The 13,920-nt window shown below is 49.1% G+C and overlaps 1 protein-coding gene across 8 annotated transcripts in view; it reads right to left on the reverse strand.

Moving 5' to 3' along the window:
• Window positions 1–13,920, reverse strand: part of HnRNP-K (Heterogeneous nuclear ribonucleoprotein K) — a 108,009-nt gene that overhangs the window by 17,378 nt on the left and 76,711 nt on the right. For 7 of the 8 annotated variants that reach the window (XM_017899561.1, XM_017899559.1, XM_017899558.1 and 4 more), the window contains 2 exons: window positions 10,521–10,644; window positions 9,682–9,792 (listed from right to left, as the gene is read on the reverse strand). In XM_017899561.1, the coding sequence (XP_017755050.1) occupies window positions 9,682–9,792; window positions 10,521–10,644 (235 nt within the window). The remainder of the gene's footprint in view (window positions 1–9,681; window positions 9,793–10,520; window positions 10,645–13,920) is intronic. The other variant, XM_017899563.1, reaches the window with a different exon arrangement.

Here is a 13,920-nt window from a genome sequence, read left to right on the forward strand (position 1 = left end):
AAGAGCGGCGAGCGCGAGGAGGGCAGATGGTGGCCGCTGGACGGGAAGGATGTGCGGTTTTCCACATGTGTCAACCGGTGATCCAGGCCTGCTCGCCGCAAACCGCGCCCATCGGAGGAAGATGGCCGAAGCGGAAGTCACGCTCGCGGCAACGCTTTCTGCGGGAAGACGAGCTGGACACAGGCCGCGGATCGATTAACGATCGCGCGAGGATACTCCACGATTAGCGTCAACAGCGAGCACGCATCGCTGCACGCAACAGGTGAGAAGTTTCCGTAAGCGCGTGCGGTTATTCACGCATCGAGGACCGTGGTAATTGGGCGAAAGCGAGCTTATAGCGCTTCCACTCGTTACAACGATGACATTGTGCGAGTTGCCGGCTACCGATCGCGCTGATTCGCCGCGTTCGATAGCCGGGTAGCGGGGAATTCGAATTTTTTCGATTTCCAATGAAACGAAACGAATGTCGGAATTTTACTCTGTTCTCGAGACGAGTAGGTGAAGTCGGGAAATTATTTTTTCCCGATTTATACTCGAAATATCCGCCACCGGTAGCCTCTGCTCGGCTGATTCGAATTAACCCGAATTTCTGGTTGCTTTTGAATTCCAACTGGAGCGGGACGTGACTCGATACGAACGTCGACGACAATCGGTCAACGGGGTCGGGGAAAAATAGCCGAGTAATCTTGTCATCCCCTGTGGTGGGAAAAGGAGGGCGGAGAAGGCGAAACGAGGAAACGAACCGGATCCGCGTATAACAAGTTTTCTAGAGTTTCCTCTGACTCCACCTTCGCCAGCCCCGATACACGATACGATACTCCGTTCGGCGCAGCATTCTCCCAATTTTGTCCCTTTTTCATAGTCGTAACGAAGCATCGCGGCTACGATACGACGACGAGAAATAAATTCGACCGGAGGCTCGTAAAATAGTTTACGGTTACCCTTTGGCTCGACCGCACGGAAAACTCACGCGCCATTTTTTCCCCTCTCTCTCGGGGTCGGTCGTGAATTCGGAAATTTTTGTAAAACACCAAAGGTAGCACACAGGTCTCGCGCGTTTTACACCTCGGATAGTAAACCCGGAATTACTCGGAACCTTCGAGCCGACCCCCCGTAAGAGACTTCCTTTACCGCAGTTCCACCCCGTTTCATCGGCGAATCGCTGGAATCGGCGATAAATTAACCCGACGATAATTCCGACAGGGAATATCTCGATTGCGCGAGTTTTCCCGCCTCGTTCCCCCGCCCGTGCCCCGATAACGAGTATAAGAGCCGAGGCGAGTCCGAGGAAATTTCGCGGCGCCTCGTCTCTCGAACGAAATTTCCTCGTGGACAGTCTAATATCGCTAAAAGCTTTTTAATAAACAGTCTTTGAGCACATCGGTGCGGCTGGTTGCTCGCGTAAGAATACGGCCGCGTGCAGGGGCTGCCTTCTCACGAGAAATTCTCCCCTTTCTCTGCTGTTTCTCCTGCTGGGACAGTGAAACGAAGACAGTGCGGGGAATTCAATGGCGAACCCCCGCCGGAAGAACGCGGAAGCGACTACGGTAAGAGGAATTTGGGAGAAATACACGGGGGCGAATCGGGGGTTGATAGAAATGGTATTAAAGCGAGAGGGAAAAGGAACGGAGAGAGTGGGTACACGGTCGAGCAAACCATGTTTCTGGATGAAAAGTTGAACGACGAAGTACGGGGGAAAAAGACGCGAAAAGTATGCCGATACGGGGTGCGCGAGGAAAAGCAGAGAAATAAATAACGTAGTAGTTGCGAAACAGGGAAAGGGAGATTCGTGGGTGGAGGAAGAAATTGGAAAGGACGGGGGAGAAATAGAATCGGGATGAGAAACGAATGCCAGGCGTGAAAAGCGGACAGGGGCGAAGAGGAAATGGAAGGAGCCGAGAATAATAAGAAAATGGAGCCGCGAATTAGGGACTGTTACGAGTTACGATCTTCGAAATACCGCGTGTTCGATGAAACAGAAATTAAACGTAGCAGCGCGGGGAAATTAGAAAAGCTGCGGCGGAGGGGGGCGAACGTAAACGGGGAAGAAAAATATCGGCGAGGAAGCTCGACTGGCCGAGAGGAAATAAGCAAGGACAAATAAAATCAAAAACCGGAAAGAAAGAGGCGGGAGAAAGAAGGTCGGAATGAAAGTACGCGTCCGAAGTTTACCTTTCGCTAACAATCGCCGCGAGGGGGCGCGGCGCGGGACGGGGGGTTGAAACAACGTATGAAAATGCCGGCTGCGCGGGGGAAGGGGGGCGAAGCCGGAGGAAGACGGTTGGCTGTTTATTTTACGAAGTAGCTAAAACATACGATATTGTCTCCGGCAAAGTGGTTCTCTTTTCGCGTTTTCACCACTTCGTTTCGCCACCCTTTCTCTCCCGAACCGTGTCTGTTTTCAGTTTTCTACCCCGCCATCGCGCCACGTCCCAGCAGCTTTTCTGCGAAAAGCATAAATTACCGTCGAGAATTATGGCGAAATGACACGCGAGATCTCGTTCGCTTATCTCTCGGCTCCGCGCCACCCCTCGCCGGGTGGAAGAAAGAAGAAAGGGGTGGCGAAGCAGGATCCGACTCTCACGTGAGCATTTTTACGTTCGTCACCGTGCCACCTTACGTCTCGCGAGGGGCATATTACGTAATTACCGCAGGGAAACATCGACCGGCAAAGGCGATCTCGAGATTAACGCCACCCTCGCCGTTTCTCGCGTCGAACCGTGCATTTGTATCGACGGAAAAAGGGAAAACGTTCCGGGAACGACTAATCGAAACCCTCGTGCTTCCACGAGTCAACTTCTTCGATTCTGCAACGATTCGACGAGAAACGAAGATCCCTTCGCGAACGAAGATATTCCGATCGCGAGTAACCCTTTGCGGTGGATCGCAAACTTGGCCAGCGAGAGCTGCGATTTTCCTTGAATCGCGCGCGGTCTTTCACTCGTGATTAAGTACTGCAATTTCCGATATGTAGCGGTCAGTGTGCAAAGTTCACGGTGGAGGGATTTACAAGCGCAAATTATCGAAGCGAAACCTGTAGCAAAGAGAAGCCAAGGCTCTAACGATTTACGGATTCGCGCAAACGAGATTCAAAGGGAAGGAGTTTGAGAAATTGCGGACGAGGAGGGAAATTCTGGGGGAATTTGTGGAAAAACACGAGGATCGGGAGCCCGAGCGTTTCCGTTCGAACAGGAAACCGATAGCATCGGAGGACCACCCCTGCAAAGGATACTCGTTAAAGGAACGATTTCGCTCGTTTTCTAACGCCTCGGCCGGAAATAGCAGGAATTCGTGGTTAGTCGCTTCTTCGACTTCCATTTCCCGTTCCACACACGAAACTGACACCTACGTCCATCCGATTTCACGCGATGAGCATAACGACACGTATTATGCTATTAAATCTGACCGCCATTGCGTTGATTTAAACCGAGTTAAACGATATTCTAAGAAGCCCCAATTTCAAAATTATTTCCAACGAGTAGAGGCCTAAGGAAATCGGATTAAATCGAATAATTAATTTTTTTTTTTAAATAAATAACGATTGGTGCGAACGGGGCGAGACTTACCGGGGGTAACAGAGTTGTCTAAACGTGTCGGAGTGAAAAGAACTCGGTCCGCGAGATAGAAAGAATCCGGCGATTACAACGTGTTTATCTCGCGAAACTTTCCCGGACCAGAGTCTGTTGCACCGACTAAAAAGCGAAACCGAGTGGAAATCTTTTAAAATCTACTTTTTCCCATAAAGATCCCCAGGTTTTATCTAACCCGGCTGAAACGCAGCGAAAAAGAAATCGAAAAGAGAAAAAGAAACAATCTCGAAAAAAGAATAAAAAGAGGACGAGGAAAAGAAAGAAAAATATGAAACACGGAATAAACACGAAATAAACACGTTTCATTCACGGAAAACACATGCTGCTCCGCTCCATAGATCACCGCGATACGTACGAAGAAGAAAGTGGTCATAAACCGAAGAAAACTCATACCTATGGTCTGCGAAAAATCCGTTAAAACTCGGAAATCCAGCGTATTCGTCGTGGCAGAGGCGGCACAAAGTTCGGAGAAAACACGGATCGGAAGCGGAATGGCGCGGCGACGATCGAGAGATCCGTTGGATCGGCGAGAGGAAGAACTGGAGGACAGGAGGGCCCGGAGGACGAACTCGAGGATCCTCGCGCGTGGACGATCGACCGGGAACTGAAAAGGCAGAGGGTTCGAAGGACTGTCATGCGCCCCTGATTCCGTTTCGGCCGCTGTTCAGACTCCACCCACCTTCATTCATTCACGAACGGAATTACCAGCCGCTGCTTTTCATTATTCCGGGTCTTACCGTGAAGCTTTGCATCGTGACCCGAACCGTACCCCCGGGAAAAGGGAAAGTTGCGCGGCCTGTTCGAGTACGTCGACCGGCAAGGAGGGAGGAAAGACGGGGCTACGTTTCCGAATGGCTCCAAGTTTCCAACGGAGCAGTAATTTTCAAAATTCTAGATGACGAATTCAGCCGCGGTTCCACCCATAACCGTAGAACATATTCGAGAGCCCTGGTCTATGAGATTCCTCGATTTTCCTCTATTTTCCTCGATTTTCCGAAAATTCGGTGATCGACTAAAATTCGAGAAACCGGCGTAGTTTAGAATAAAGACTACTAGAAGTCGAATTACGAATTGAAATTTCACCGGTGATTAAGAAATTTCTGAAAGAGTCTCCTCCAACGTCGAATGGCTTAATTAAAATCATGTCTGCGAGGAAATTGCCGATAACCTTGGCGAAGATGCGGAACGATGATCTAGATAAGACGTCGTCTCGATGAAGAGGAAGATAGGAAGACAAAGGATGATAGGAAAATGGGCGAGAGATAAGCGGAATATCGGAGCGGCTGGTGAAACGAGGGCTTGCCAGGGCAAAAAGGCAACCGGAGGAAATCGGAAAGAGAAGGTGGCCGCACGTGAAAAGCTCCTGTTGCCCCGTGTCACGACGTCCGGGGAAGGCAGCCGCACCTGGCGTGGCAGCTGTTAGAAACCGTCCGTTACCTGGTTCCCTAGCACCTGTTTGGATTGCGTGCCGCGTGGACCTTCGAGAACTGCCCATAGCAACACATGGCGCTGAGCGCCGGAGAGCGCCAGGAAAACCCGAAGCCTGGTAGGTGCTCGTTTGGCCCCCGGTCTTTCCCAACTCGCTCTACGAGCCGAATAGGTCCCACCACGCCACTTCCTATCATAACCCCCATATTCCTTTATATATTTTTCTTTCGGAAACAGCGTTTCCGAGCTAGTATCCACGTTAAACTTGTTCTACAACGGTTAACCCCTTTGATGTTCCAATCGAGCTCTCCCGACTGAGAGATTCCTCTACGCGAAAACTATTCCCCCTTTGAAGACAAAGTAGTCTCAAAACCGCGCGCATATGGGATTTTTGACGCTTAACTTATCGCGATCTTTTTTAAACGTTTCGTCGAAATTTCGCGTTCAATTATCCGCTTTTGTTACTCGCCTCTGCGATTTTTCTTCCACCGTACACGCGTGTGGTGGATTTTTTTAAACTTCTTTCATTTTCTCATCCAACGGTCACACCCGATCGATCGCGATAGGTCTGGTGGATATTAAAACCTGTTTCCGGCCTGTGTCGGTGAAAAAGAATCGGGGAAATATGGTATAGAAGCGCGATTCCCGTGAGCGACTAACGCGTAGACAATACATCAGCGACGGATAATAATAAAGGCATCGCGTGTGCGTAATTATCTAGCGTACTTTCCTGGAATTAATTTCGAGCTTCGCGAGGGAAGAGCTTTTTTACCCTCTGCTCGGCGACCCACTGCCACCCCCTGCCGTGTCGCGCGGTTATTTAGGAAGCACGAGAACTTCGTCGCCGTTGACGAAAGGGAGGTTAAAAGAAACGCGTCGCGTCGCGTCGTGACCCGGAATTCCACGGTTTTTGCGCCGCACTCCTCGCGGCATTTTAAAGCTGAAACTTTTTCCGAGATTAAGCGCTTAAGGAAGTTGCAAGTTTCGTAAAGTGCCCGTACATCCACGTGCCCTGATCTCCTATAGATAATAAATACGCGAGCGGAAGAATGGCGCCGCGCGGAGACGCGATCATGGCAGCCGAAAGATGGAGATTCGACGCGGCGCTCGATCTCTCGAGAAGGATCGATAATTCAGACAACTGCTTTTTTCCATCGGGCTAAATATTTCGCGCGAAAAAGGCATTTCGTCGTCGCGTCTTCAAAGTCGCTGCTAATCGCCTTTTCTTTTCCCTCTTTCCGGTAGATCGCGATGAAGAAGGAAGGCAAAAATGATTTATGCATGGCAGCTCCTCGACACACGATGAGGTTTTAGCCGACTACGTTAGATGGCGCGGTTGCTATCGATCTAGCTTCTCGCTAGCCTCTGCGGATTTATTTTCCTCGTTTTTTTTATAACTCGAGAGCTACTACTTTCCAGATTTTTCCACGCCACTCGCGATATAGAATATTCCCAGAATATCGTCCATTATACCCAATGGACGCGTAAAAGTATCAAAAAATTTGCAAAATTTCCAAAAATGTACCGTAATTTCAATAAACCTTACTCGCTCGTTCTCCAACGCGGTGTAATACCGCGTTTCCATACCGATTTAATTCGCAATGGAGAACAACGACGGTCCTTATTAATCGACCAACCTAATCGATGCATCACGTGAATAACTGGCTCGCCAGTTACGCGATCGTTGTTATCCATGAAACTCGATTACGTAAGGATCTAGGCAGCTCGACGCGACAAAAGTTCGCGGTCGCGTTCCCTGCAACAATTATCACGGATGGACTATGGTCACGTGAAAACGACGCAAACGCGTGCCTCCTGAATTTTAGAATTTCCCTAGAAAAAAAAACCCCTAGTATATCTCCCTCCGCAGTAACGCTTCGAGGACAAAGAGCACCGTGTTACGACACGTTCGTCTTCAACGAGTCGTCAATCGTCTACGTCAATTATCCCATCAGCCTGCGTCGCGTCATGGAATTTTTCTCCGTTGCTCCTCTCCGTTTCCCCGCGAGCGAATAATTCGAAGATTCCGCTATACGTGGTTGAGGACGAAGAAATAAAAGAGGAGCGGTTCTCGTATCGCGATTCGAGGAAGCAGGGTAACGCGGGCGCGTCTGGTCGAGATGGGCGAGACTGAAAAGTTTTAATGCGACCGCGGAATCGACGAGTTTCAATTCGTCTCTGCCGGCTAACGAACCCTGAACCAGAAGGGAAATACACTTTTTCAGAACGCGCGGCCGTAATTGAGCGAAGAGAAGAGGGCAAAACAGGGGTGAACGAGCGTAATTACGAACGGGCGACCGATTCCAGCGGCTTTCCAACGGAGAAACTGGACGACGCCGGGGCGACCACCGTAACCCCCCGCGAGCCTGTTTATCGTCGATGGAAAGAAACGCGGTCGAGACGAGAAAATGCCGGGCAAACCGGCGAAATTCACGGGACGCGTTCGTAAATTTGATTTACGTTTAATAAGATAGTTTGGAGAAAACCTCGGAGGTGCCACAACGCTTGTACGGCTGCGGAGACAAGCATCTCGTAATAGTAACTCGATTGTAATCGCGAGTGGCGAAGCTAAGATAACGAGATCGATCAGCGAGCATCGTGAATGGGCGGAGGGATGAGAAAAGAAGACGCAAACGAGACCCTCCAATCTGTTCACCTGTGCTCGAAGCGAGAGAAGCAAGCAAGGATTCCGGGCGCGTTTCGTATCGTATCGAGAAATTAGGGGTAGCCAGAGGAGGGGGATAATGTAGCGCGAACAAGCCGGTTTTATTGCTTCGAACGGGAAACATCCGGCGCCAGGATCACGGAAGTATTACAATAAACGAGACACGTTTCTCGAGTGGAAATACGCGAAATATTGCACGAGCTAAGGGCACTCGAGAGTATCGAAATAGCACCGCTTATTGTTGACTGAGAGAGAGAGAGAAAGAGAAAGAGAGAGAGAGAGAGAGAGAGAGAGAGAGAGAGAGAAGGAGGAAGAGAGGGAACGCGAAGGAGGAAGAAGGAGAAAAGGAGAGAAAGAAGACGTACGACGACATTGTCTCGGTACAAAAGGGAAGTGTAGAAATAGGGCGGAAAACGAGGAAAACGGATCGGAAAACCGCGAGGTCGTTAAACTTGGGATTAAGTTCGCACAAAGGCTGACACTTAGAGGTCCCTTTGTTCGTCTGGAAATTCGCCGAAATTTCCCTCTAACCCCGATCAATGGAGCACCCCGTCCTACCTCTTTGCTTCTTTGCAATCTTGGATAACCGATGAAAAATTGGCCACGCGAGATCAATGAAATCGCCCGTGCCGAGCACCGATCGAACCCGACGATTCGGAGACGTCGCCGAGTGGCGGTACCGTGCCTTCGACCCCTCTACCACGCAGACAAGCGCTCGCAGATGGCGCTAGTTTGTTGTCGCATACCGGCGCGCGCGGCGAATTAATCTTTCGCTAGGATTCCGATTGTCCGGGAAGGAAAGAATGGCGAATCGCTTGGGCGAACGGGAAGAAGCTCGAACACAGTGGTCGTTAGACGAGAGTGTGTCAAGATCGACGTAATACGGAAGGGAGAAAAGGGGAGAAGCCGACAAAGCTCGGAAGAAGAAAAGTTGCGGCCGTGGAGTGGCCAAGAACAAAAGGTCTGCATCGGTTGGTTTTACCTCTTGCGAATGCGAAAACGTAACGAGCCACTTGGCCACGTTGCATATTCCAGCTGCTGGATAACCGTCGTTACGTAAAATCTGGCCACGGTTCCGCTAATTAAAAGCCGCTCGATTGTCGCTTTCGACAAACAACTCGAAGCCTCTTTCGCTCCCAACTTCCGATCCTACTGATTCCAGGATAGCGTTTCTCGCGTCCCGGGTGAAACGACGCGTGGAGGAGAAGCGCGAGAGGAATCGCGTGAAATCGGTTAACGCGAAGATGTCAAGTTTTCCCGAAGAAACGAAAGAAGGAGGATCGGCTGTGGAACGCGGCTTCTTTATTTTTCACGGGGCAGGAGAGACGGCACGCGACGCGAGGAGGAGGAAAACGACAGGAAACGCTGAATAATTTCCTCATTATCCCCCGTGGTCGGTGAATTCCAGATTTATTAGCCGTGCTTGTGCAATAAACCATTCGAATTGAGGCGGACCGGCGCGGAATCGGTCACGGTACTAACGATTTAATGCCGGTAATCTCAATTCTAATCCACTTTGGAGACCTACTTTTCCCTAATGGAATAGCCTTCTCAAACCTTCTGCCTATTGCGTAACTCGAACCTTCGAATTATCTTTGAAACGCATCCGAACGATGAAACGCGAGAGCAAACGAATACCGATCGGAGACGCGTGTCCGAAAATAACGGAAACGGAAACGGTTGTTCAAAGCGTTCGAACACTGCCGAGCAAATAGCTGGATGACTACGACCATTAATAAGGAGATCGCGTAAAGGCAAATCGGAGACGCGTGTCCGAAAATAACGGAAACGGAAACGGTTGTTCAAAGCGTTTCGAACACTGCCGAGCAAATAGCTGGATGACTACGACCATTAATAAGGAGATCGCGTAAAGGCCTCGAGAACGGCTAAATTCGTCGGACGAGCAGACGCTGGAGGCCTTGGCACGAAGTCGAACGTGACGATCGTAAAACCGATGTCGTCCCGCGCGGTAATGGCGTATGAACATTTCTCACTCACCTCGCGAAGCTCCTTGATCTTTAGCCCTCCCTTGCCGATTATGCATCCGGCCTGGCTCTGGTGCACCAGCATGCGCACGTCGATCTCGTCGATGCCGTATCGGGACCCATTCTGAAATCGGTTCCAAGATTTAGCACCTCGTCTGCCATCGGTTTGGACGTGATTTGCACTTTCGAAGCGCTACCGTTGCTCTAAGTGTCTCTATGTTCACGTCGCAGTACGTTATTTCTTATTTTTCTCATCTTTTTTCTTTTTCTGTTCCTTCTTTATTCTTTCGTTATAGACCTATCTAGCTAGCAATACGTTTCGAGTCGTTCTGAGAGAACATTGCGCATACATGGTTCCGTAACGTGGAGATTTATGGTAATAGCCGTTCTTTAAACAGACGGTAAATATTCGTGGCACAATGCGTTCTTTGGAACTAGACTCTGAACCTTCGACGTCGCCAATTCCTCAGCGAAGATACCGATCGTGTCGTCGATAAAGGTACAGGGTGTTCCATGCAAGCGGAGAAATTAAAAGAGACGTTTCACGAGGTTAATTCGAGCGAGTTTAGATTCTCTACGTCTTTCGTGATGCACTCATGCAGCTATGAAATGCACTCCCCTCCGTACAGGACACCCTGTAAGCTGGAGCAGTATCGTAGTTAGCACCCTGTGGACCAACTGGACCAACCAAAGGACAGTCTGACGGGACAGAGTCGAGGCAGATACTCTCCCAGATGGCTGGAGAATCGACCGATCAAGGTGCTAACAGTTACCGAACCAACCCTCGTATGCTCTAACTATACTGGCTTAACAGTTCTACTAAAATAAGAAAAAACATGTGAAAAGTCTCACGATTGAGTCATTTCTTTTCCCGTGTGATCCTCTTCTGGTAGCAACACTCACCTCCTCGAGATTAGGTACGACCTCGTTCAACACTTGAAGAACGGTAGGCAGATCCGAGCTGATGGTAAGCACCCTAGAATCAAAAACACTCCAACAATTACTCCGGTCCTCGGTCCACCATTACGATATTACGTGCTATACACGTTGCCCTTCCTCATCGAATCGTGTCCACGAACTTTCACCCCTTCCGTGGAAAATTAGCCGTGGAAATGCGCGAGCTGTGCTCGAGGCAACTCGAACGCCAACCAAATCCCCCGAACCAATCGATTCTATATTTTTCCTCCCGTCCTTTTTTCCCTGCTGCCTAACTTTTTCGCGTCTCGATGGTCTCTTTACCTCTCTATACCGAGCGATTTGCTTCCTCCGGTACTGTCCACGATTTTATTCCGAAATTTCGACGAACGGACGATAGACACCCTTCGAGTTCGTCCTGGAACGAAATTCGCCTGGCACAACAACTCGCACCGAGTGATTCGCGAGCGATCAGCTGCCTCTCGTGTCTCTGGGATAGCTGAGCGGAAACGTGGGCTCGGCCATCACGGAAAATATCTAGCTGCTACTAGGGAACTTTCCGGGGAGCGTTTCAGGACAAACACGGAACATGGGAAACGGCGTGGAGCACAAATCAAGCAGGTCCTCCTCCGTCTGTTCTCGCCTTCTTTTTAATCGTCCGCTATGGAGTCCGCGCGGAACTGCCGGGAATATCTCGTCTCGTCTTCTGTCTCGATCGATATGGCGTCCGAGACGCGTTGTTTTCGTGCCGACACGCCGGAAGTCGAGGACCGGAGACTAACGATCGCTCGCGGAATCGGAGGAATCTGGGAAACTCTCGGGGATCGGGGGAAATTTCGGTGGTCCTCGAAGCACCGTCGATATCGATAAAATCCCCGGGATTTTTCATCCCGGCACAATTCCCGGCTATTCCATCGCGCTCGAGAGCAGAATAGGATCGCGTTTCTCGATCATAGGCCGGATTTTCCAGCAGCTTTTCACACTCTGTGTGCCACTCGATCGATCGTCGAGGCTCGAATAACACCGCGAGGAAGCGAGAGGCAGCCGAAAGTCGAGATTCCGTTTCGGCAAGTCGTTTCGCGCGACTTATTTTCTTCGCCTAGCGAAGGAGAAATGTGGCTCGTTCGACACGATTCGATTAACTCGCGACACGGTAATGTACTCCAATTTCGAGGTAGTGCTCGAGTGAAACCGGAAGCCGCGCACGTATCGACGCGCATCAATCCTCCGCGTGTTTGTTTCCTTGGAAAGATCGAAACGGACGATGGATGGCCAGTGGATTCTCGGCCGAGTGGAAGCTTCGATTAACGTTCGACGAGAAGTTACCGCGATTAGAGATTTCGATCTTCGTTTGGAAGAAGCTGGAGGAAAGTTGCTTCTTACACCGATACCGAATTAAACACGCTGCGCGTGAATGATCGTCCGCGTTGAACGATCGAGCGGAGTCTCGCCGAGTCAACCGTCTCGCTGGCCATCCCGACGTTCCATGAGAAGTAAAAAAAAAAAAATAAAAAATAAAAAAATAAAGAAAGAAAAGGAAGAAATTCTTTGAACACGTACGTCAAGTGAAACATCCACAGATATCGGATCGATATTTCTTTTTTCTCTACCTCTATTCTAACTTCTTTTGCAATGCTTTCGCACTCTCCTCGATCCCCCTCCGACAGAGTCGAAGCTTTCGGGATCGATACCACGCGTTTACGTGTCGCAAAGCCGCGAGCTTCCTCTTACGAACGACGTTCCTTCGATCGTCGCGCGGTTATTTGTTAATGTTAACCATCGACTGGTAGGGTGTGGAGTTAGAACGAGCAACTATATATTCCTCCGGAGCGAAGCTGAAATTTCATTTTACTTTTTGGCTGAAATGTGAATGCACGTTAATCTTCGTCACAGACAAGAGTGAGTTTTATTCGATCGCTGTTTGTTTAGTGACAATTGCTCGCTGTACTTCGAAATTATAGCGACGTTCGATTGGACAAGAAATTAATCCAGTGTTAGTACTAGTAGTCACACGTTCGATGAGAAAGAAAGTGAGACAATACGATGCAGAATGAATCATGCGAGCAGGGCAAGTCGTACTTGAACGTGATCTATTTGTTTCTAATCGCAGACAGAGACTGTAACGACCTCACACCAAACACGTGAAAAGATCAGGAAGACCTAAGAACATACATCTACTATAATCTACGTATACGAGTCGCTCGTCGATCAAAACGATCAATTCCAAACTTTTAAATCCCTTTTTCTATTTCCTTTTTTATTTTTTCCCCCAATTTCAGCGTTAAAGCACTCGACCGGTGTTGAACGCTTTCGCGAGTGCAGCCCCGTATATCTGACATCGCAGAAACGTGACTTTGTGTGGCCATTTTCATTCGCCATGTATAGAAAAAAATTACTTTCGGGTCATGGATCTGACATTACTTTCGTTGCTCGCGTGTTCCAATTAAAAATATAAAATTTCGCGATAAAAGCGAAATAATAGCGATTCCGACGTTCCTTCATCCAATTATACGATCTGCAACCGTTAAAGCGTCGCCTTGTTAACCCGTGATATTCGAAATAAATATTTGTTCTCCATTTCGTGGATTTAATCGATTCGACGAACGAGTGACCCATATATATATATATACAGAACAAGTGTATCGAAAGCGAGTCAAAAAATCGGCCGATTTCGTGAGGGGGAAAAAAGAAAAAAGAACGGACACAAGTGGGATTAGCGATTTTTATGATCTAACCATCGAACATTTTCCTTCATGACCGACCTCGTCGGTGGTTTGCATCGACAACCGAGGCACAGGTATACGCACGACTTGTCTCCGTCGCGTGACTCGACTTGTATCGCACAGCTGGTATTTTTTTCTCTTTCCGTCGAATTGATCCCACCCTACCAATTATGGGAACAGAGCTACGTTCACCCTACTAGTCGAGGGTTAATCATGCGCTTTTCTCCTATATAACGGGCGCCGTCTCGCGATCACCAGACACGAGATCGTTCGATGGTATAACACGGTCGCGAGGGAACGGTTTCGTTAGCCAGGCGACGTCGTCTGAAACCGTGAAAACGGCCATCACCAGCTACTTCTACTCTCCCTAGACGCGGCTTCTAGCCCGATTCTTTCCACGGTCGCACGCAATCGTGATGGCGAACCGGAGAACCGTGTTGTTCGTTCGTTTCGACGGGCAGATCGGTCGAAAGTCATCGCCACGATGAAAACGATAACTGATCCGATGCAACTTTTCTACTAAAACTAACAAGCTTCTCTAAGAAACAAAAAAAAAAAAAAAAAAAAAAAAAAAAAAAAAAAAAAAAAAAAAAAAAAAAAAAAAAAAAAAAAAA

This window comes from Eufriesea mexicana, unplaced genomic scaffold, assembly GCF_001483705.2.
Source record: "Eufriesea mexicana isolate 0111107269 unplaced genomic scaffold, ASM148370v2 scaffold956, whole genome shotgun sequence".
NCBI classification, from domain to species: domain Eukaryota; kingdom Metazoa; phylum Arthropoda; class Insecta; order Hymenoptera; family Apidae; genus Eufriesea; species Eufriesea mexicana.